This window comes from Cebus imitator, unplaced genomic scaffold, assembly GCF_001604975.1.
Source record: "Cebus imitator isolate Cc_AM_T3 unplaced genomic scaffold, Cebus_imitator-1.0 Scaffold92, whole genome shotgun sequence".
Lineage (NCBI taxonomy): Eukaryota > Metazoa > Chordata > Mammalia > Primates > Cebidae > Cebus > Cebus imitator.
This window is the reverse complement of record NW_016107407.1, coordinates 9,227,721-9,252,537: the sequence shown is the minus strand read 5'-3', so window position 1 is coordinate 9,252,537 and position 24,817 is coordinate 9,227,721. Positions and strand designations below refer to the sequence as shown.

The window sequence follows — 24,817 nt, the reverse complement described above, 5'->3', positions numbered from 1 at the left end:
GGGTTTCACCATGTTGACCAGGATGGTCTCGATCTGTAAACTCTGATTTTCACTCAAGTTGAACACAATCTTTGGCATCTGGCTGAAAGGTCTTTACAAGTTCTACCTATAATTGAGTAGGATTATTTAGATTGATCCAGGAAAGGCAGCAAAATTTGTTTCTTTATGAAATGTTTAGTGAGATATTTGGTTGTGTTGGGGGGAGTGGAAAAACTGCGGTGAAATTGGGAACTAGAGAAGGAGTACATGGATAATAATATATTATGAATAATAATACCTAATCAACAATATAGGACAGTAATCCTGTATCACTTATAAAATAACTCCATGATTTCTTGTGTAATGCTGCCACTGGGGCAAAGAACCATGTAACAGGCCAACTGCAACACAAACCACAGCGTTTGGTAGAGTTTACACAAAATGTGACTTAATCTGTCACATAATAGAACATGAACTAAGATTTTACAGTCAGTCCTCAAGGAAGGGAATGAACATTTAAGCCTCATATTTTCTTTGATCTTAGGAATCTTGGCCAGTGTGATACTGAAATGACCCCATTCCAATTCCATGATAATTGAGGCTTTGAAGTGTGTTGAGACTTACGGCTTGATGTGTGATCTGTGTTTACAGATGGTTTATGTGTGCTTGGGTACAATGCACTATACGTGGTCCTTAGAACAAGCTTGTTAAGCATGTTGTACAAATCTTCTGCCTGCAGCCTGTTGTCTGGTCTGTTGCATCCATCAATTACTAAGAAGGATGTTTTAAAATCTTTGGAGGGCAAATTTGTCAATATCTTTTTATTGTTCTGCGAATTGTGCCTTATACATTCTAATACTGTTTATTATTAAGTGTAAAGAAAATTACATATGTAACTTCCTGGTAAATTGAACCGCCTATCACTGTGTAATGTTTTCTGCTTTTTTTCTTGTACTCATGCAATTGTACCATCTTTTTTCAGGTATTTGCCTGACAAATCTATTCATTCACGTTCAAACTCTCTGTACCTTTATGTTCTACATTTGCCACTTGTAAATGACATATAGCGGATTTGTTGTGATTATAGGTAGTTTAGTAATTATCTTTTAACTGCAAGTGTTTATTCTTTTTACTTTTTTAATTTATTTTTATTTAAACTGCAAGTGTTTATTTTTACTTTTTTAATTTATTTTTATTTTTAACTGCAAGTGTTTATTCTTTTTACTTTTTAAATATCTTTTTCTTTTTCTTTTTCTTTTTTTTTTGGAGATAGGGTCTCAGGCTGGAGTGCAGTGGTCTGATCATGGCTTAATGTAGCCCCAACCTTCTGGGCTCAAGCCATCTCTTGCCTCAGCCTTCCGAGTAGCTGGGACTACAGGCTCATGCCACCATGCCTGGCTAATTTTTTTTTTTTTTTGTAGAGATGGGGGTCTCACTATGTTGCCTAGGCTGGTCTCTAACTTCTGGCCTCATGCAATTCTTTTGCATTGGCCTCCCACAGTGCTGGGATTATAGGTATGAGCCAACACTGGCCTCTAATTTTTACTCTCATTGTGATTATATATTTTATTTGTTTTTAACATCTTAGTTTGTACTTTCTAATATTCTGGATTTTTCTGGAGCTTTTTTCTTCCTTTCTTGTCTACTTCATGTGATTAGGATTTTATTCTTCTTTTTAAACTCCCTGTTGAAAACTTATATACTGTACCTATTCTTTTAATAGCTACCTATAATGATAATATCCAAACTCAATAAAATCTCCAGTTAAACAACTTTAACCCAGAAAACACATTGGTAACGCTTTGATCTAAAACACACACAGACAGACAGACACACACACACACACACATTATTGTCTAGTATTTGTGTTATAGCTGGGTTTTTAGAGTGTCTTTCCTTCACCCTCATTCTTCAAAGATGGTTTCAGTGGATGTAAAATTCCAATTGACAGTAAAAATTCTCGGATTTCTGAGGGGATTGTCTCCACTATCTTCTGCCTTTCACTGTTGTTCTTGGAAGTCAGCTGTCAAATTATTATTCCTATTAGGTCACCTCTTTGTTTTACCTCTGAATGATTTTAAGACCTTTTCTTTGTCTTTGGTGCACACAGTGGATCTCACTGTGGATTTCTTTTTACTTAAGTTACCCGATAATTTACAGAGGTTTCTGAATCTACAAATATCTGCCTTTCGCTATTCCTGAAAATTGTAATTTATTTTGTTTTCAAATATTGCCTCTCCTTATTCACTTTTTCTGAAATTCTAATGAAATGTATGTTAGATCTTCTAACGCTAGCCTCCTTATTTTTTAATTGTATATATTTTATATTTCGTATTCTGGCTATAGTCGTCAGATCTTAATTTGTATTCACCAATTCTTTAATCAAAATTTTATAGGTTTCCTTAGAGATATTTTATATATTTTGTTAGAGCTATACCTAAGTATTCCATTTGGGGAAAGGGATGTTCACGTAAGTGGCATTGTTTTTAACTTCAGCTTCCAATTGCTCATTGCTGGTGTGTAAAAGAGCAATTGCAATTGACTTTCCTATATCAACCCTGTATGTAGCATCCTTGCTATAACTGCTTCTTAGTTCCAGGAGTTTTTGGTTCAGTTGTCCTGGTGGTCCCCTAAAAATTCCTCCTCTAGACCCAGGGTTAAGAGTTTGCATTATTTTCCTCTCCACACTTATGACTATCAAAGGTGAGACAGGCGAGAGTGCAAGGCAGCAGCTCCCTGGAGTCTTCCCCACTTCACGTCATTTCACATTGCTAAAGTCGATGTGGGGAATTAACAGTTGTGGAACAGGTTCTCAAATATTTGCTATGAAAACCTGCATATGGTGATTTGGACTTTCACAGCTCTTATATCCTGGCGGTCCTTGATGAAACTTTAATTGTAACCTATTGTTCAATCAGTATCATTTTTATTGGAAAAAGTCAGAGGAGATAAAAATTATTTCAATAAATGTCACAAAGGCTTTTGATGAAATTCAGCAATACCCCTTGTTAAAAAAAATTAAAACTTCATAAGAAGCTAGCAACTGAGGAAGATGTTTTAATACTGATAAAAGGTGTCCGAAACCGACAGCACTGAGCGAATGTCGTTTACATTCATGGTACCCAGGATTTTTTAAAATCAGTAATAGTAAGACTCACAAACACAGAAATGACTGTCATAAGGAGAGTAGTCGATTTTACTACTCACAGTCCCCTAGAAGCAGTAGGCACAGCACATCACAAGGGGCAGGACAGGGAAACATCAAGGTCAGTCAGGAGGCAGAGGAAATGGGGGGAATCATGGGAAAGAATATTTATTTCAGTTTTCATGGGAAGGAATAAGCAAGCCAGGCTAATCAGGCTCAGCATTGGCTAGTTTGAATAATTTCATTGACTTCTGGGAAGAAGAAGCTGCTACCTGGCCCTGAGGAAATTAGGGCAGTAGGATAGTGGCCAGAAATGTGAAGAATAAAGACTGCAAAAAAGATAAACAGAGATAAAGAAGAAGAAAGAGTGAGGAAGAGAGGATAAAGAAGGAGTACAAACTCTGGGTTGGTTGGATTATACAGGAAAGGTGTACATGCAGGCAAGTTGATTATTATATCCAGCAATTAGCTTATCCTGAGAGGAACAGTCCCTCCAAGGGTCAACAAGGCTCATATGTCAAAGCATCAAATTAGGAAAATAAGAGACGTGACTAATACACCGTTAAGGTCAATATTATCATCAATATTATTCAACATTACCCTGGAGTGTCTAGCCAATGCATACAACAGCAAAAACAATAACATAAATAAACATCTGAATGGAAACGACACTTTTAAATTCTCAGATGATGTATCTACTAGATTAATATTTAATGATCCTTTCTTTTCTTTTCTTTTTTCTTTTTTTTTTTTCTTTGAGACAGAGTTTCCCTCTTGTTGCCCAGGCTAGAGCGCAATGGTACAATCTCAGCTCACTGCATCTTCTGCCTTTCAGGTTCAAGTGATTCTTCTGCCTCAGCCTCCGGGTAGCTGGAATTACAGTCACCTATCACCAAACCCAGCAATTTTGTGTGTGTATATTTTTAGTAGAGACAGGCTTTCACCATGTTGGCCAGGCTGGTCTTGAACTCCTAACCTTAGGTAATCCACCTGCCCCAGCTTCCCAAAGTGATTGGATTACAAGCGTGAGCCACCACACCAGGCCCTAATGATCCATTGTGATTACAACTGTCATAACATTGAGAATAACTCATGTGGCTTATCAAAAACACCTTATTATTCCATTAAAGTTACTGATTAGAACAAAAATGATCATGAAGATGTTCCAAATTATATGTTTCAATTTAACTGGCTAAAAAATATTTGCATATGTTAATCATTATTACCAAATGTAGGATTGCCATCAAAATGTGGATGATCAAAAATAATTTTTTGAACAGATTATTCTATGTTGTTTTTAGTGATAGAAGAATTATTATTTATTTTTCTTGAATTAAGATGTGTAACTAACTCTGAGATCTTTAGCCCAAGAAGGAGTAGGTGAGGCTTAGCCTGCTTTCTCAGCTGTCAAATGCTTCTGAAAAGGATGCCGAAAAACTTGCTGGAGAAGATGCACCTGCTAAACAAGGGTGGCACGTGGAGGGAATGCAAAGCCTGATTGGTTACTCTTAAGCAGGATGCTATCTGGTTGGCAGGGCAACCGGCCTTCAGCTTGTGGGCTGAAGTTAGTGCCTTCAGTGGGTGCCTTAAGTTGGTGGCATTTGGTTGTCTTTCCTGGGGGGAGACAGCAGGTGCTGAGCCCTGCAGACCTGGAAGAGAGAGAAGACCCAAGTTTCCCAAGAAGAGCAGAGGTGCCCCAAGGAAACCACGCTGTGCTGACCTGTCGCAGGTGCACCAAAGACAGCCCCAAGCAGGGCCTGTGTAGGGGTTCTATGGAGCCGTCCTGCAGCTCTGACATCTATAAGTGGGCAGCCAGCAAAGGCAGAGACCCCCAGCACAGAGGAGTTACGGGAACCCAGAACACGCTGTACCCCAATGCCAGCCCCAAGGGGACCACCTCAGGGTGTTCTGGGCAGAGCCGTCCTGCAGCTTTGAGATCTACAAGATGGAGATATCTCTAGTACCTAACCCCACTGCTTTGGAGCCTGCTCACTCAGATTTGGGAGCTGGTGAGGGTCGTGACTTGCAGCACACTAGAAACCAGAAGAGGCCCAAAGGTAGGAAGGAAACAGATACCGTTTGGCCTCAGGAGACCATTGCTGACCCAAGGTTCCCCCAAGAGACATCCACAACCTGGGGTTCCTCCCTTCTGCTTTTACTTAATTTTCCTAAGCCCACGCCCGAAGCAGGAGGACTGGCTCTGCCTCGAGTCCCCACCCCTTCTTATTTCCCTTTTGCCTCCAGAAGGTTTCTTTTCTCCTCCCTACCCAAATGCCCACTTTTGGGCCCTCTCTTCTTCCCCTAGGCTGGCTGAAAAGTAAGTTTTCAAAATACAAAATGGATGCTACAGATTTCGTTGCTGTAGAGGAAATGTCTGACAGATCTTGTATTTAAACTTGAGTAACAACACTAGGACTCAAAATTTTACATCTTGAGTTCTAGACCAGAGCTCTCTATCCTAAAGAAATATCAGAGGTACTCCTCATGATTCTGATAATTAAAAAATGATTATCTGTATAGACAGAGTCTCCCAGGCTGGTCTTGAACACCTGGCCTCAAGTGATCCACCCACCTTGGCCATCCACATTGCTGGGATAACAGGCAAGAACCACCACACCTGGCCTTTGGAGGCGCTCTTGCTTTGTGTGTTTCAGTGTTTGTCCTGCACAGCTGTCAGTAATATGCTCCTGCAGTATAGTTCCAAAACTTTCTGCACAAATTCAGTGGATCCTGTGATTTTTTTTTTTACATGGAATAGCCTTTATTTATTGCAGAGAAGCTAGACAACTCACAGTTAGTAACCTAGGGCCTGGAAAATTTTATTTCTTAATCGACACAACTGTTTACAGATGCTTGTGGTCTAAATAGGCAGATTCCTAATCATCCCCAAGAAGGGATCCACCGCAAGGTAACCTGGGAGAGAACTTAGGATTGTTCTGAGGCCGTGAAAGCCATTGAAATTCACAGATAAGAGGGTAGAGAAAAAGAATCCCCATGTTTTGATCCCTTCATGTTCTGAGTGTAACTTGGTCTTTGTTAAATTGCACCACCTTTGGTGTCAGAAATAACTGGATTTGAATCCCAGTTCCATCACTCATTATGAGGTGATGGTGATTGTGTTTTTAACTCTTCTGATCCTCAATTTACTCATCTATAAAAGATGGGATTGTTATGAGGCTTGCATAAGGCAAATGTGTAAAAATCTGAGGATAATGCCTGAAAATTAAAAGATGGGGTTGTTATGAGGTTTCAATAAGGTCAGTGTGTAAAAATCTGGACATAATGTCTTTCATTTTGTAAGTGTTCAATATATGGGGAAGGAGGATTATTTGTCTCTTAATTTTTAGAACAAAGTTATAAAATTGATATTATTCATCTTTTTGAGATGAACAAAGGATCAGTAAGTTTAAATAAATCACCATACTCACAAATCAGTTCACAATATATTTCCTGGGTAATTTCTAGTTAAAATAGCAATGATGAGCACATTTAAAATCTTGAATTACGTGGGGCTTTTCTCTTACATAAGCCTCTTCATATGTGGAAAATATAGATTCTAAGTTGCTCTTTCGAAGTGATCATTAGGAAAATGTGATGTGCTTACTGAATAAATTTTAGAAAATTTCCTCTGTTGGTCTTGTTAATTTGCTTAAGTGTGTTTTGAGTTATGGATATAAATATGAATATGTATGGATACATGAATATATCACAGAGAAATCTTAGTTCATGGCAGTGATTTTTTCTGAAAGCACCTGGAGAAATTTGTCTTCTTTCTAGTTTCCAAAAAAATCAGAGGCCATAGGGGAAAGGCGGGTCTCTGAATGTCAGATAGTGCATGAGGTACAATAGGATACGGCAATTTCAGTGGAATTCCTATTCGTAGTTCACAGTGAGGAAACCTGAAAGTTGCTAGCAGCAACCAATAAATAAAAGGTGGGGCGGGGCCGCTGGGGGGCGGGGCCTTGTGAGCCAGTGTCTGGACTCCCATGTCACAAATGGACTGGCGGTGCGAGGAGAGAACCCAAAGCCTGATTGGTTCCTCCAAAGCAGGAGGCAATCTGGTTGGCAGGGCAACCGGCCTTCAGTTGGTGACCTTCAGTTAGTGCCTTCAGTGGGTGCCTTAAATTGGTGGTATTTGGTTACCTCTCCTGGAGAGAGGCGGCAGGTTCTGAGCTCGGCAGACTTGGGTGCAAGCAGAGGCCCAAGCTTCCCGAGAAGAGCTGAGGCGCCCCATGGGGACCAAGCAGACCTGTGGCTTGTGCACCGAAGCGAGCCCCAGGCAGGGCCAGCGCAGGAGATCTGCAGAGCCATCCTGAGACTCTGACCTCTGAGTGGGCAGCCAGCAAAGGCGCAGGCCCCAGCAGAGAGGAGCAGAGGCCTGCCCAGTCTGATTCGGGAGCCCTTACTTTCGCGCATTGGCGACCAGAAGACGCCCAAAGGTAGGGAGGCGACGGATACCTCTTGGCCTCAGGAGATTCTCTGGCCACAGGTGACTCAAAGTTTGCCCCAGAGGCATCCGTGGCCCTGAGCTCCTCTTTCCTGCCCCTAGTTAGCTTTTCTAGGCCGAGGGCCCAAGCAGGAGAACTGGCTCTGCCTACGTCCCCACCAGTTCTTCTTTCCCTGCTGCACCCAGCCTATTTCTTTTCTCCTCCCTACCCAAATGCCCACTTCTGGGCCCTCTTCTTCTTGCCCTATGCTAGCTGAAAACTAAGTTTTCAACATACAAAATAGGTGCTACAGATTTCATTGCTGTAGAGGAAATGTTTGACAGCTCTTATATTTAAAATTAAGTAGCCACACTTGGACGCACAATTTCGTATCTTGAGTTCTAGACCAGAGCTCTCTATCCCAAAGCAAAGTCAGAGGATCAGAGGTACTTTTCTTGATTCTAATAATAAAAAATGATTATTTGTAGAGACAGGGTCTCAGTGTGTATCACATGCTGGTCTTGAACTCCTGGCCTCAAGTGATTTACCCACCTTGGCCTCCCACATTACTGGATGACAGCGAGAACCACCACACCTGGCATCTGGATGCACTCTTGCTTTGTGTGTTTCATCTGGTTTTTTTGCACAGCTGTCAGTAAGATGCTCCTGCAGTACAGTTCCAAATCTTTCCAGAAAACAACTCCACATAGAAATTTAGTGGATTCTGTGATTTTTTTTTACATGAAATAGTGCTTTATTGATTGCAGAAAAACTAGACAAATCACAGTAACCTAGAAAATTACATGTCTTGACCAACACACCAGTTAAAAGCTGATGCTTGTGTCTAAATATACAGATTTTTAATCATTCACAAGAAAAATGGAACCACGGTAAGTCACCCTAGAAGGGAGTTTAATATTGTTCTGAGGCCGTCAAAGCCATTGAAATTCACACATGAGCAGGTAGAAAAGGGAATCCACATGTTTTGATCCCTCCATATTCTGAGTATAACTTGGTTCTTGTTAAATTGCACCATTTTTGGCATCAGAGAAAACGGGATTTTTTTTTTTTTTTTTTTTTTTGAGACGGAGTTTCGCTCTTGTTACCCAGGCTGGAGTGCAATGGCGCGATCTCGGCTCACCACAACCTCCGCCTCCTGGGTTCAGGCAATTCTCCTGCCCCAGCCTCCTGAGTCGCTGGGATTACAGGCACGCGCCACCATGCCCAGCTAATTTTTTGTAGTTTTAGTAGAGACGGGGTTTCACCATGTTGACCAGGATGGTCTCGATCTCTTGACCTCGTGATCCACCCGCCTCGGCCTCCCACAGTGCTGGGATTACAGGCGTGAGCCACCGCGCCTGGCTGAGAAAACGGGAATTAAATCTTAGTTCCATCACTGATTGTGATGTGTTGCTGAATGTGTTTTTAACTTGTCTGAGCTGCAGTTTACGAATCTAAAAAGGATGTGATTGTTATGAGGCTTTCATGAGGTAAGTATGTAAAAATTATGGCAAAATGCTTGTAATTTAAGAGTGCTGTTATGTGGCTTCTATAAGGTATGTATGTGAAAACCTGGACACGATGCATTTAATTTTGTAATTATTCAATACATGGAAAAGGAGGATTATTTTTCTCTCCTTTAATTTTTAGAACAGGTTTATAAATTGATATTATTTATATCCTAGAGATGATCCAACAAAGAGTCACTAAGTTTAAATAAATCACCATAGTCACAAAGCAGTTCACAATATATTTACTGGGTAATTGCTAGTTAAAAGTAGCAATGATGAGCACATTGAAAATCTTGTATTATGTAGTGGTTTTCTCATACATAAGCCTCTTCATTTGTTGAAACCATAGATTCTAAGCTGCTCTTTCATAGTGATTATAAGAAAAATGTGATGTACTTAGTGTACAAATTTTAGAAAATTTCCTCTGTTAGTCTTGTTAATTTGTTTTGAATTATGGATATAAATATGAATATGTATTGATATAGGAAATCAATATATCACAGAGTAATCTTAGTTCATGGAATTATCTTTCCTGAAAGCACCTGCAGAAATTTGTCTTCTTTTCAGTTTCCAAAAAACTCAGAGGCCATGGGGGTAGAGAAGTCTTTGAATGTCAGATAGTGCATGAGGTATGTTAGGATACAGTAATTTCAGTGGAATTCATATTCACAATTCACAGTAAAGAAACCTGAAAGTTGGTAGCAGCTACCAATAAATGAAAGATGGGGCGGGGCCCGTGGGGCGTGAGGTAGGGCCTTGTGAACCAATGCCTGGACTCCCACATCACAAAAGAAAGGGCAGGGCATCGTGCGAACTCAAGGCCTGATTGGTTCCTCCTAAGCAGCATGCAATCTAGTTGGCAGGGCAACCAGCCTTCAGTTGATGGCCTTTACTTCAGTCGGTGCCTTCAGTCAGTGACCTTCAGTTAGTGCCTTCAGTGGGTGCTTTAAATTGGTGGCATTTGGTTGCCTTTCCTGGGGAGAGGCAGCAGGTGCTCAGCTCTGCAGACGTGGGGGCAAGCGAAGGCCCAAGCAGCCCAAGAAGAGCAGAGGTGCCACTTGGGGACCACGCTGACCTGTGGCATGTACACCCAAGCCAGCCCCAGGCAGGGCAGGCACAGGGGATCTGCGGAGCTGTCTATGGGTCTGACATCTATGACTGCGTGGCCAGCAAAGGCGCAGGCCCCCGCAGGGAGTAGCAGAGGCGCCAGAAACACACTGTTTCCCAATGCCAACTCCAAGCGGGGCCAGCTGAGGGTGCGGCGTGCAGAGCCATCCTGCAGCTCTGAGATCTACAGAGTGGAGATGGGAGTAGCGCCAAACTCCACGGCTTTGCAGCCTGCCCAATCAGGTTCCAGAGCCATGACCTGCAGCGCATTAGCAACCAGAAGACGCCCAAAGGTAGGGAGGCGACGGATACCACCTGACCTCAGAAGCTCCTCTGGCTGTTTCTGACCCAAGGTTCTCCCCAGAGGCATCACAGACTGGGGCTCCTGCCTCACGCCCCTAGTGAGCTTTCCTAGGCCCAGGCCCCAGTCGGGAAGACTGGCTTTGCCTCACGTACCCACCCCTTCTTCTTTCCCTGTTGCATCCAGCCGGTTTCTTTCCTCTTCCCTACTCAAATGCCCACTTCGGGGCCTCTTCTTCATCCCCTAGACTGACCCAAAACTACATTTTCGAAATACAAAATGGATGCTACAGAGATTATTGCTGTAGAAAAAATATCTGACAGCTCTTCTGTTTAAACTTAAGTAGCCACATTGGGACTCACAATTTCTTATCTTGAGTTCTAGACCAAAGCTCTCTATCAGAAAGCAATGGCAGAAGGGTAGAGGTACTGTTCTTGAGTCTAATAATTAAAAATTATTTTTTTTATAGCGGCAGGATATCACTGTTGCCCGAGCTGGTCTCAAATCTTTGGCCTCAAGCAATTCACCTGCCTTGGCCTCTCACATGGCTGGGATGACAAGCAAGAACTGCCACACCTGGCCTTTGGATGGGCTCTTGCTTTGTGTGTTTCAGCTGGACTTCCTGTGCAGCTGTCAATAACGTGTTTCCACAGCATAGCTCCAAATCTTTCTGCATGAATTCAGTGGATACTGTGATTTTTTACATGGACTGGCCCCTTCCTTTACTGCAGAGAAGATAGACAATTCAGTTAGTAACCTATGGCCTAGAAAATTTCATTTCTTGATCAATACACCTGTCAAAAGGTGATGCTTGTCCAAATATGCAGATTCCTAATCATCCCAAGAAAATTGAACCACTGCAAGACAAGCTGGGAGTCAGTTTAGGATTGTTCTGAGGCAGTGAAAGCCATTGAAATTCACAAATGAATGGGTAGAAAAGGGAATCCACATATTTTGTACCCTCCATGTTCTGGGTATAACATGTTTCTCATTAGATGCACCATTTTTGGTGTCAGAACTTGATATGAATTCCAGTTCCATCACTCATTGAGATGTGCTGGTAAATGTGTTTTTAATTCATCTGACCCTCCGTTTGCTCAGGGTTGTTATGAAGCTTCTATAAAGTAAGTGTGTAAAAATCTGGACTCAATGCCTATAATTTTCTAAGTGTTTAATACGCAAAGAAGGAGGATTATTTTTCTTTCATTTAATTTTTAGAGCAAGTTTATAAAATTGATGATACTCATATATTTGAGGTAATCAAACCAAGGATCAGAAAGACTAAATAGATCACCGTAGTTACAAAGCAGTTCACAATACATTTAATGGGTAATATCTAGTTAAAAGTAACAAGGATGTTCACATTGAATGTTTTGTATTATGTGGTGCTTTTCTCTTACATAAGCCTCTTGGTTTGTTGAAACTATAGATTCTAAGTTGCTCTATCAAATTAGAAATTGGGATGTATGTAGTGTGTAAATTTTTTAAAATTTCTTCTGTTATTCTCGTTTGAATATGTGTGTTATTTTCAAAAATGTAAATCAAATATATGCAGATTGAATATATATATGTATATATGTATATGAAATATGACTTGAATAATTATAGAGCAGGCTTAGGAAATGACAGTGTTTTTTCTGACACAACCTTCAGAAATCTTTTGTCTAGCTTGTAAAAACCTTAGACATTATGGGATAAGGAGGGGTTCTATGAATCCCAGATAGCACATGAGGCAGATTTGGTTTCAGTAATTTTAACATCATTCATTGTAAGGTGATGATCCCTAGCAACTTCATCGCAGTGAGAAAATTGAAAGCTCCCAGCAGTCAGCAATGAATGAAAGGTGGGGCAGGGCCACTGCCAGGGCGGGGCCTTGGAGCCACCTGCCTGTGCACTCAAGTTCCAAGTTTAGGGGGAGGCATGCAGGGAATTCTGGGCCTGATTGTTTCCTCTTAACCAGGATGTGGTCTGGCTGACAGGGCAACCAGCCTGGTGGTCTTCAGTGGGTACCCTCATTGGATGCCTTTGGTTAGTGCCCTCAGTTGGTACCTTCAGCTGATCTTCTGTTGGTGAGCAGCAGCCAAAGGAGCTCGGTCCATGTTCTCTCCTCCCGCAGTCACAGCTCTGAGGCTTCTTGCATCCAGGCCCATTCTGAATACACCAGGCAGGGTGGTGGCTGCTGCTGATAAGTCAGCTCAGGTGAGCAGGTGAGGCAGGGTGGGGACTGCCAGTGGTGTGCAGCTCCGTGGCCTGGTGCTACCTGTGTCAGCTGTGCCTATACTGGGAAGATATGGCAGGTGCTGAGCTCTGCAGACGTGGGGGCCAGTGAGGACCCAAGCTGCCTGAGATGTGCTGAGCTGCCCCTTGTGGATCTCGCTGACCATGTGCACCAAAGACAGCCTGAGGCATGGTCAGGCAGGGATTCGTCAGAGCCAATCTGGGCTCTGACATCTGAGTTGGGGGCCAACAAAGAGCCAAGCCCCAGCAGAGAGGAGCAAAGAGGCACCTGGAACACACTGTACCCCAATGCCAGCCCCAAGTGGGGCAATCTCTGGGTGCAGTGGGAAGAGACGTCCTGACACTCTGAGATCTACCCCGTGGAGGTGGCAGTACGCCAGACCTCACTGCTTTGGAGCCTGCACAGTTGGATTTGGGAGCCGGAGAGGGTCCTGACTTGCAGCACATTGGCGACCAGAAGACACCCAAAGGTAGGGAGATGACAGACACTGCTGGACCTCAGGAGCTTCTCTGGCCATTGCTGACCCAAGGTTACACCTGGAGGCATCCACAGCATGGGGCTCCTCCCTCCTTCCCCTAGGTAGCTTTCTTAGGCTCAGGCCACAAGCAAAAACACTGGGTCTGCCTTGCCTTCCCAGCTTATCTTGGTTCCCTGTTGGGTCCATCCAGTTTCCTTCCTCCTTCCTACCCCAATGCTGGGTTCTGGGACCTCTTCTGCTTCCCCCAGGCTGGCCAGAAACTAAGTTTCCAAACTACAAAATGAATGCTACAGATTTCATTGCTGTAGAGGAAATGTCTAACATTTCTCCTATTTAAACTTAAATAGCCCTATTGGGACTCACAATTTCATATCTTGATTTCTGGACTAGAGCTCTGTATTTTAAAGCAAGGTCGGAGGGTCAAATGTACTATTCTTGATTCTAATTATTAAAAAATATTTTGTAGAGACAGGGTCTCACTGTGTTCGCCAGGCTGGTCTCAAATTCCTGGTATCAAGTGATCCACCCGCCTTGACTTCCCACATTGCTGAACTGACAGGCAAGAACCTCCAGACCTGGACTTCGGACTTGCTATGCATGTTTCTACTGCTCCTCCTACCCAGCTGTCGGTAAGATACTCCTACGGCATCATTCCAAAGTTTTCTGGACAAATTCAGTGGATCCTGTGATGTTTTACATGTACTATTACCTTTGCTTATTGTGGATAAACTAGACAATTCACAGTAACCTAGGTCCTAGAAATTTTTATGGTTTTTTTTTAGATAAAATTTTGCTCTTATTGCCCAGGCTGGAGTATAATGACACAATCTTAGGTTGTTGCAACCTCTGCCTCCTGGGTTCAAGCAATTCTCCTACCTTAGCGTTCTGAGCAGTTGGGATTAGAACCATTTGCCAGACTCGGCTAATTTTGTTCTTTTTAGTAGAGACGGAGTTTCACCATGTTGGACAAGCTTGTCTCGAACTCCTGACCTCGGGACATCTGCCTGCCCTGGATTCCCAAAGTACAGGCGAGAGCCACCATCCCTGGCCAAAAAATTTCATTTCTTGATCAACAAACCTGTTTCTAAGGAGATGCTTGAAGTCTAAATATGCAGATTCCTAGTCATTACCAAGAGGAAGGGAACCACTGCAAGGCAACCTGGGAGGGAGTTTAGGTTGGTTCTGAGGCCATGAAAGCCATTCAAATTCACACAAAAGAGGGTAGAGAGAGGGCATCCACATGTTTTCACTGCCTCCATGTGCTCAGTATAACTCGGTCATTGTTAAGTTGCGGTACATCTGGCGTCAGGGAGAACTGGATTTGAATCCCAGTTCCATCACACGTTAGCACATGATGGTGAATGTGTTTTTAACTCCTCTGAACCTCATTTTACTCATCTATAAAAGATGGGATTATTATGAGGTTTCCATATGTAAGTGTGTAAAAATTGGTGTGGGCAAAATGACTGTAATTTAAAGGATAGGGTTGTTTTAAGGCTTCAATAAGTTAAGTGTGTAAAAATCTGGACACAATGCTTATAATTTTGTAAGACTTCATTATATACAGAAGGAGGATTCTTTTTCTCTCATTTCATTTTTAGAGCAAGTTTATACAACTGTTGTTACTCGTATTTTTGACATAATCAAGCCTATACTCCGAAAGATTCAATGAGTCACTGTAGTCACAAAGCAGTTCACAATACATTTACTGGGTAACTGCCTGTTGAAAGTAGCAATGGTGATCACATTTAAAATCTTGTATTAAGAGAATGCTTTTCTCTTACATAAACCTCTTTGTTGAAACCATAGATTCTAAGTTGATGTATCAAAGTGATCATTGGGAAACTGATATATTAGTGTATAAATTTAGAAAATGTCCTCTATTACTCTTATTAATTTGATTGAATATGTGTGTTATTTTCAAAATTGTAAATGGAATATGTGTGGATTGAATGCATATGTATATATATGTGAAATATAATTAGACATCACACAGTAGACTTAGCTCGTGGCAATGCTTTTCCGGAAAGCACCTGAAGAAATCTGTCATTTTTGTAGTTTGTTAAAAACTCAGAGGTTACGGGGGAAAGGAGGTTCTATGAATTCCAGCTAGTGCAAGAGCCAGATTAGGCTTCAGTAACTTTAGCATAATTCATTGTAAGGTGATAATCCCTAGGAACTCCAAGACAGTGAGAAGCCTGAAAGCTCTTAGCAGCCAGGAATGAATTAAAGGAATGAATGAAAGGTGGGATGCAGTGCCTGTCAGGGCAGGGCCTTGTGAGCCACGTGCCTGGTCTCTCAGGTTCCAAGTTGGCAGGGACACATGGTGGGGACTCTGGGCCTGATTGTTTCCTATTAATCAGGATGCAGTCTGGTTGGCAGGGCAACCAGCATTCACCTGGTGGCCTTCAGTGCTTGCCCTCATTGGTTGCCTCATTTTATGCCCTCAGCTGGTGCTCTTCAGTTGTTGGCCTTCGGTTGGTTTGGCAGTGGTGGAAGTAGAGGGAGCTCCGTCTGTGCTCTCTCCTCCTAATGTCCCAGTTCTCAGGCTTTTTGCATCTAGGCCCACTCTAAATAAACCAGGCAGGGTTGTGACTTTTACAGACAAGTCAGCTCAAGGTAGGTGGTTGAGGTAAGCTGTGAGCTGCTAGTGGGTTGCAGCCTTATGGCCGGGGGTTTGCCCATGCCAGCGTGACTTTGCTGGCAAGAGGCAGCATGTTCTGACCTCTGCAGATATCAAAGCAAGTGAAGGCTCAAGCTACCTGAGAAGAGCAGAGTTGCCCCAAGGGAACCACGCTGAAGTATCACATGTGCACAAAAGGCAGCACCAGCTAGGGCTGAAGCAGGGGTTCTGTGAAGCCATCCTGGGGCTGTGATATCTATGAGTAAGTGGCCAGAAAAGTCAGAGACACCAGCAGAGAGAAGCAGAGGAGCCCAGAACATGCTGTCCCACAATGCCAGCCCCAGGCAGGGGCAGCTCAGAGTGTGGTGAGCAGGACCATCCTGATGCTCCAAGATCTAGGAGATGGAGGTGGCAGTAGCACCAGACTGACCAGTTGGGTTTGGGAACTGGCCAGGGTCCTGACTTGCAGCACATTGGTGACCAGAAGACGACCAAAGGTAGGGAGGCAACGAATACTGCTTGGCTCATCTATATGTTGTGTTATGCTCATGTGTAAAAGATTGAATACAGCAGGAGCTTCTCTGGCCACTGCTGACTCAAGGTTCCCCCAAAGACATCCACAGCCTGGGGCTTTCCCTCCTGCCGCTAGTTAGCTTTCCCAGTCCCAGGCCCCAAGCAGGAGGACTGGCTCTGCCTCGAGTCCCCACCCATTCTTCTTTCTTCCTATCCCAATGCCTAGTTCTGTTTCCTCTTCTTCTTTCCCCAGGCGGCCTGAAAACTGGATTTTCAAAATACAAAATGTAAGCTATAGATTTCATTGCTGTAGAGAAAGTGTCTGACAGCTTTTCTAGTTAAATACCATGGCGAGACTCAAAATTTCATATCTTGAATTCTGCACCAGACCTCTTTATCGTAAAGCAATGTTAGAGGCACTCTTCTTGATTCAAATCATATAAAATGATTTTTTGTAGAGACAGCGTCTCACTCTGTTGCCCAGGCTAGTCTCGAACTCCTGGCCTCAAGTGATCCACCAACCTTGGCCTCCCACATTGCTAGGGTGACAGGAGCCACCGCACCTGGCCTTTGGAGGTGCTCTTGCTTTGTGTGTATAGTCTGGACTTCCTGCACAGCTGTCAGGAAGATGCTCCTGCAGCATAGTTCTAAATCTTTCTGCAAATTCAGTGGATCTTGTGCATTTTTTTTTACGTGGAATAGCAATATATTTTTTAGAGAAGCTAGACAATTCACAGTTAGTAACCTAGGGCCTAGAAAATTTTATTTCATGACAAACACATCTCTTGGCCTAAAAAATGTCTTAATCAAAGCACCTGTTTATAAGGAGCTAAATATGTGGTCTAAATATGCAGCTTAGTAATCATCCCTAAGAAAAAGGGGACCACTGCAAGGCAAGCTGGGAGGGAGTTTAGGATTGTTCTGAGGCCGTAAAAACCAATGAAATTCACACAGAAAAGGGGAGAGAAATGGAATCCACATGTTTTGACTCCCTCCACGTGCTGGGTACAGCTCAGTCTTTGTTATGTTGCACAACCTTTGGTGTTAGAATGGAATTTGCATCCAATTTCTATCACTCATTATGATGTGGTGGGCAATGTGTTTTGAACTTCGCTGAGCCTCAGTTTGCTCATCAATAAGAGATGGGAGTGTTATGTGACTTCCATAAGTTACCTGTGTAAAAATCTGGCCATAATGACTGTGATTTAAAAGATGAAGTTGTTATGTGGCCTCCATAAGGTAAGTGTGTAAAAATCTGGCCATAATGACTGTAATTTAAAATATGAAGTTGTTATGTGGCTTCAATAAGGTAAGTGTATAAAAATCTAGACAAGATACCTATAAATTTGTAAGTGTTCAATATATAGAGAAGGAGGATTGTTTTTCTCTCATCTAATTTTTAGAGCAAGCTTATAAAATTGGTGTGATATTTTATAGATAATCAAACCAAGAGTCAGAGAGATTGAATAAGTCACCATAGTCACAAAGCAGTTCACAATACATACTGGGTAATTGTTATGTATTAGTAGCAATGAGGATCACATTTAAAATCTTGTATTAACGGGGTGGTTTTCTCTTCCATAAGCCTCTTTCTTTGTTGAAACCATAAATTTCAAGTTGCTCTATGAAAGTGAGCATTAGAAAATTGTGATGAAGTTAGTGTACAAATTTTAGGAAGTTTTCTCTATTAGTCTCGTTAATTAGGTGGAATATGTGTATTATTTTCAAAAAAGGTAAATTGAATGTATATGTATTGAATATATAAAAAACTTTACATTGTAGGGTAGCCTTAAGTCATGGCAGTGTGTTTTTCTGAAAGCACATGCAGAAATCTGTCATTCTTCTAGTTTCCATAAAGCTCAGAGGTTATGGGGGAAAGGAGGTTCTTTGAGTCCCAGATAGTGCATGAGGCGGATTTGGTTTCAGTAATTTTAGCATCATTCATTGTAAGGTGATGAGCCCTAGGAACATCATCACAGTGAGAAACCTGAAAGCTCCCAGCAGCCAGTAATGAATGAAAGGTGGGCGGGACCGCTGGCAGGGTGGGGCCTAGTGAGCCTTGTGCCTATTCCCTCAAGTTCCGAGTTTGGGGGAAGTATGGAGGTGCCCTGGGCCTGATTGTTTCCTCTTAACCAGGATGCGGTCTGGTTGGCAGGTCAAGCGGCCTTCCCCTGGTGGCCTTCAGTGGTTGCCTTTGTTTTGTGCCCTTAGTTGGTACCCTCTGTTGGTGGTCTTCAGTTGGAGGTCTTCAGTGGGGGATCTTCAGTTCGTGGGTAGTGGCGGAGGATGAGGAGCTCCATCTGTGCTCTCTCCTCCCACAGTCACAGCTGTCAGGTTTGGTGCATCCAGGCCCATTCTAAATCAACCAGGCAGGTTCTGACTGCTGCAGAGAAGTCAGCTCAGGGTGGACAGGTGAGGCAGGGTGCTGGCTGCAAGTAGGGTACAGCCCCATGGTCCAGGGCTGTCCTGGACATGGTAGGTGTGGAGCTCTGCAGACATATGGGCAGGCAGAGGCCCAAGCGCCCAAGAAAATCAGAATTGCCCCATGGGGACCACACTGACCAGTCACATGTGCACCAAAGTCAACCCCAGGCAGAGCCCCCACAGGGGTTCTGTGGAGCCATCCTGGGGCTGAGATATCTATGAATGGACAGCCAGCAAAGGCACAGACCCCAGCAGAAAGGAGCAGAAGTGCCTGGAACACGCTGTCCCCCATTGCCAGACCCAAGCGGGGCCAGCTCAGGGTGACGTCAAGGGAGCCGTCCTGCAGCTCTGAGATCTATGAGGTGGAGGTGACAGTAGCGCCAGACCCCACTGCTTTGGAGCCTGCCCAGTCGGATTTGGGAGCCAGCAAGGGTCGTGACTTGCAGCACATTGGTGACCAGAAGACAACCAAAGGTGGGGAGGCTATGAATACCCCTAGGCCTCAGGACCTCCCCTTGTCCTACTGATGTAAAGCTCCCCCCAGAGGCATCCACAGCCTGGGGCTCCTCCCTCTGCCCCTAGTTAACTTTCCTAGGCCCAGGTCCCAAGCAGGAGGACTGGCTCTGCCTCGAGTCCCAACCCCTTCTCTTTCCCTGCTGTGTCCAGTTTCTCTCCTCCTTCCTACCCCAATGCCCAGTCCTGGGCCCTCTTCTTCTTCCCACAGGCTGGCTGAAAGCTAAGTTTCAGAATACAAAATGTATGCTACAGATTTTATTGCTGTGGAGGAAATGTCTGACTGCTTCTCTAAACTTTGTTCTCTTCATTTCTTTTAACGTCAGAATAATTAAGCTTCATGATAGATGTACCTTTGTAACTTGAAAATACTGTACTCAATTTTCACAGTTTTCAAAAAAATTTTTAATTTTTCTTTTGATAAATTTTTGGTAAACAGGTAGTATTCAGTTACTTGACTAACTTCTTTAGTGTTGATTTGTGAGGTTTTAGTGCATCTCACCCAAGCAGTACACACGGAATCCAATTTGTAGTCTCTTATCTTTCTCCCCCTTCTTAAAGTTTCCCCCTCATTTTCCAAAGGCCATTGTATTATTCTTTTTTGTTTTGTTTTGAGACTGAGTTTCACTCTGTCACCCAGGCTGGGGTGCTATGTTGCAATCTCAGCTCACTATAATCCTTGCTTCCCGTGTTCATGCAGTCCTCCTGCTTCAGCCTCCCCAGTACCTGAGATGAGAGTACCAGGCCTGGCTGTATTTTTTTGTATTTTTAGTAAGGACAAGGTTTCACCAAATTGGCCATTGTGTTTTCAAACTTCTGACCTTAAATGATCTGCCCACCTCAGCCTGCCCTAGGGCTGAGATTACAGGAATGAACCACCAGAGCCCAGCCAAACTTTCCATTATTTTTTTCTTTTTGGTTGTTTATTTCTAATCTCCTGAAGTTGTTCTTTGAGTTGTCATATAGATTAATGGGTTTCTCAAATTACTGGAAAACTAGTTGAAGAAATAGGCAGAACAGTGGTGCTGAGTTTGGCTAAAGCATCTCTGCATTCACAGGGAGAGGAGCTGAAGACCTTCTGGTGTGGTCTGGGTGGGGCAGTTCAGTTGCAGGAGAAACAGCTCGAGTGTGGAGAGGTGGCGGTCCTCCGTGGGATGCTTTCTAAGGAGCCTGAGAAATGAACGTAGAGCTTCTTCTATCTGATTTTCTCACAACTATAAACCTTCCATGAGTCAAGCTTTGTGTCAAAAGGACAAATTAAAAGGCAAGAAAATAAAATTGCAATACCAGGACTTTGGGGGGGGGGGTGGGAAACACATCGAATAACAGATTATTTCAGGAAACCCCGCATTTTGCCCAAATCTCTGTCTATTATGTCTCTGTCCAGTGTACTCTTTGTTGAGGACAATGTTCAAAAGTTGTTCCTGTACTCAGTGTGGTATGAGACTAGATAAATACATTTCAGGGAAAACAACAATATAATTATTTTGAAGGTAAACAGGTTTTCAAGGTTTATTCTTCAATTATGAAAAGATTTTCTAAAGTAAAACAAACTATTCCTCTCCACGATCCCAGTTAATCCAGACCCTCCTCAGTGGGGTTTATAAAATACCATTCTCACCTTCCTGAACCTTTTGCTGAATCTCATAAAAAGTTTTGTCATAGAACCTCAGATTTTTCCTAAGGTCTTGTGTACCATGCCATGCCTGAGAATTGCTTCTTTTGCTATATTTTTATTTTTTTGTAAGAAGGAGCCAGCAAGTATCTTTCTTTGCTTTAGAGATGTAAACTGCTTTGTATTTTCAGATTAATTTGCAAGAATGTTGAAAATGCTTTGCTCACTGTTCTTTTCTCGATTCCTCCCTCTCAGGACCTGTAAAAGGCACCCCCCAGCCCAATGGACAGATGCCCCAGGATGCACATTCTGTCAGTGATGTTCTCCAAGAGGCCCAGACACGTGCTGAAACATGGAAGGTGAGGCCAGCAAGCAGCTGACACACATTCCACCCAGCTGCCCCTATAAGCCCATGTCCTAAACCATTCGAATTGTTCCAATAACTGCTCTTTAAAAAGGGAAAATAGTCTAGGTCCAGTGGCTCACACCTGTAATCCCAGTACTTTGGGAGGCTGAGGTGGACAGAACGCCTGAGGTCAGGAGTTCAAAACCAGCCTAGTCATCATAGTGAAACCCCGTCTCTACTAAAAATAGAAAATTAGCCAGGCATGGTGGCCAGCGCCTGGAGTCCCAGCTACTAGGGAGGCTGAGGCAGAAGAATCACTGGAAACAGGGAGAGGAGGTTGCAGGGAGCCAAGATGACTCCACAGCACTCCAGCCTGGACAATAGAGGAAGATTCCATCTCAAAAATAAATGATAAATAAATAACAATAATAACAAAGGCCATTTGGAGTCATTTCACTATTCCAGAGAAAAGACCAGCTCATAAACAACCAGGAGTCTCAATGACTGAGGGTGACTGAGGGACAGAGGCTCCCCAGGGGGCAGACAGAGACCTCACATATCTATGGCAGTCCTGTCCACTGGGGCTGTGTTGTCAAGAATGAAGAATGCTCTCGGGAGGCTGAGGTGGAGGATCGCTTGAGCCCGGGAGGTCAAGGCTGCACTGAGCCCAGATCGCACCACTGCACTCAGCCTGGGCAACAGAGTGAGGCCCTGTCTCCATTAATTAATTAATTTAAAATTTCAGAAATTTTCAAATAGTGAATGCTGCTGTCATTCAGTTGCAGGGAACAAAGCCAGCCCTCCAGAACCACCATGAGCCCGGAGCACCCAAGGCCCCACATGCCCCAAAATCCGGCCTGCCCCCAGACACCAGTGGTCCTCAGACACCAGTGGCAGCCCTGCCACGCCCCCCAAGGCCAAGGGCACCAGAGGCAGGGGCTTCCCCACTCCATCCAATGACTTCCTGCCACTGCCCCAACTCCTCCAGGCCACCACCTGGGGTCACCAAGACACCTTGTATGTCCCCCAAGAGGCACGAAGCATCAATGTTCAGAAGCGGCAAATGAATAAAAGTTAAAAGTTTTTCCTGAACACGGTATTCTAGAAAGATTATTGGGTCACTCTATCTTGAGATTAACAATATCATTAAAAATAGCTTTCCCCATCCCATGCCTTCTGAAGTCTTGGTGACCTTAAACAGATTTCCATCTCTACCTCTGCGACCTTCAGATTTTCCAGAAAATTGAGAAAAATGAGAAAACGTGGCAAGCAGAGGCTGTTCCCTTTCTCTGAGATCCTTTTGCTTGATTGATTGGAGTCCTGGACATGGGCTGTTTTGTTTTTGTTTTTTTAACGCTTGAATAACAGTAATTGAAAAAAATTATTTATTTAGTTTTTGAATTCTGTGTGATTACAATGTTATAAATATCCTTTACATAAGAATGTAGGGGCAGGAAAAGGCAATCTTATCTATATATTTCAGTCTGGAATGTTTTCCCTCGGAGATACATTTAATGCCCAATTTATCCTAGGCTCTTGGAACCTGTATCTCTTCTCTTTCAATTTGGCTTCTGATGGGCTAAAATGCTATTTTCTTAGTTTTCTTTCCAGGGCTCTGTTTTTGTTTTTTTGTGGGTTTTTTTTTTTTTTTTAATTGTAAAACCCCTCAAAAATCTTAAAGTCAGTGGAAAATAATGTTTTTTTTTTTAATTAAGGAAGATAATTAATGGTATGTTTTAGTATTTGGGAAGAGTAAGCGCTAAATCATGCTGTCTCAACCCATGGGCTACAGGTGGCCCAGGACAGCCTTGAATGTTGCCCAACAAATATTATAACGTTATGAGCTCTTGGCAGGGCATGGTGACTCACACCTGTAATTCCAGCACTTTTGGGAGGCCAAGGTTGGTGGATCACTTGAGGGCAAGAGTTCCAGACCAGCCTGACCAGCATGGCTAAACGCTGTCTGTACTAAAAATACAACAATCAGCCAGGATGGTGATGCACACCTGTAATCCCAGCAATGCAGAGGCAGAGGTGGGAGAATTTTTTGAATCCAGGAGGCGGAGGCTGCAGTGAGCTGAGATTGTGCTACTGCACTCAATGCTGGGCGACAGAGCAAGACTCTCTCTCAAAAAAAATGATGAGATCTTTTGCAATTTTTTTTTTATACACCAATCCTCTTTAATGGATGCAACCCTAAATTAATTTTCCTTAAAACAGTAGTATTTCACTTTTACTGTGCTTTTGTTTTTATTTTTTTCCCTTTTACTGTTTTTATTTCCATTAAAGCAACACCATTGTAGAGCAAAACTAATTCCATGCACTTAGTACCTGATACATGTTTTCTGATTTTAACAAGTGATAGAAAAGGTTACATTAACTCATTAAGAAACATTTTCCTTAGACACTTTGTTTGGTTTTGGTTTTCCATTAAAAGAGTTATAGCAGAGGGCTATTTCAAAGATTGGTTCTTTCTCCTTTCACAAGTCGAGCTCGAAACATCCAAATATCCTTCAAGTCCACGGTATTTGCAATGCCATAGAGTTTATTTGCTAATCCTCCCACTTCCTTCTCAATGTTTTCTTGACTGGTGCCCTTCACACTGATGTAGTGGCAATCAGCACTGGCGAAGTGGCAGGCAATTGCCTTCCGGAACCCCTGGGTTTTGTTCCGACCAGATCCATGGATGAGCGAAGGATGGAAGAAAACAGCGTCTCCCTTCTCCATCACCAGGTGCACCCGGGCGGTATTTTCCTCATAGTCCTGGATCCCGTGGAACATTTTGTTAACTCCCCCCTCCCACTTGGGGTAATCGTGGGGCTTCAGGGAGCCCCTGTGGGTGCCTGGGAGCACAACCAGACAGCCGTTGTTCCGGTCGATGGGCTCCATCGCCGTCCAGGAGCAAACAATGAGATTGCTGGGCCTGAAGGGGAAATAGTGCAGGTCCTGGTGCAGGGGATGGCGGGACGTCTTCTTGCCAGCATCTGGAGGTTTGTTTATCCAACATCGTGTGCATGGCCATAATATTAGGTCCAGTGAAGCACTCCACATACTTCAGAATCTCGGGGAGAGTACAGTATCTGAAGAGCTCCTTATCTTCCTGGAAATTCTGGACCTTCGTGATCATCTTCTCACCGTGAGCACATTCTGATTTCAAAATGGCCACGTCCCTCATTACTGTTAATCCTAATGGTTTCACCTCCTTTCTGCAGATTTTTTCAAACTCATTCCGAAAGCGTTGGATATCAGCATCACATACCAGATTTTTAATTACAAGATATCCATTTTCTTCATAAAATTTTCTCTGTTCCAGGGTGAGAACATTATTATCCAGACTATACTGGAATTGTTGAGGATGGAAACTGGCAGAGGAAATAGTCCCTGAAGTGGGATGACCTACGATGGCCCGGGCCGACGGGCGGCCGAGGTGGCCCAGCACGACCTGCAGGCGGGGGGCGGTGCGGGACCCCTCCGCTCGGCCTTCGCCCCATTTAGCTCCGCGGGCGGCTCCGCCTCTCTGCAATTTTTTTAATAGCTGATCAGCTCTTGCCAGTGTTAGTGTATTTTACGTGTGTCCCAAGGAAGCCAAAAGATTG

At 43.4% G+C, this 24,817-nt stretch overlaps 2 protein-coding genes and 1 long non-coding RNA gene across 3 annotated transcripts; 2 read left to right on the top strand and 1 right to left on the bottom strand.

Moving 5' to 3' along the window:
- Window positions 1–8,886: 8,886 nt before the first annotated feature.
- LOC108309268 (phytanoyl-CoA dioxygenase, peroxisomal-like) lies at window positions 8,887–24,720 on the bottom strand. Its single transcript, XM_037740959.1, is given in 3 exon segments — window positions 8,887–8,922; window positions 23,671–24,221; window positions 24,223–24,720. Coding segments are annotated over 2 exon segments (717 nt in total). The 5' UTR covers window positions 24,397–24,720; the 3' UTR covers window positions 8,887–8,922; window positions 23,671–23,678.
- On the top strand, window positions 17,381–20,544 carry LOC119466707 (cyclin-Y-like protein 1). The gene is made up of 2 exons (XM_037740960.1): window positions 17,381–19,221; window positions 20,319–20,544. Exons 1-2 carry the CDS (start codon window positions 18,966–18,968, stop codon window positions 20,423–20,425), a joined length of 363 nt encoding a protein of 120 aa, XP_037596888.1. The 5' UTR covers window positions 17,381–18,965; the 3' UTR covers window positions 20,426–20,544.
- LOC108309269 lies at window positions 21,101–22,313 on the top strand. The gene is made up of 2 exons (XR_005201387.1): window positions 21,101–21,234; window positions 22,007–22,313. It is a non-coding gene; the product is annotated as an uncharacterized LOC108309269 (long non-coding RNA).
- Window positions 24,721–24,817: the final 97 nt, after the last annotated feature.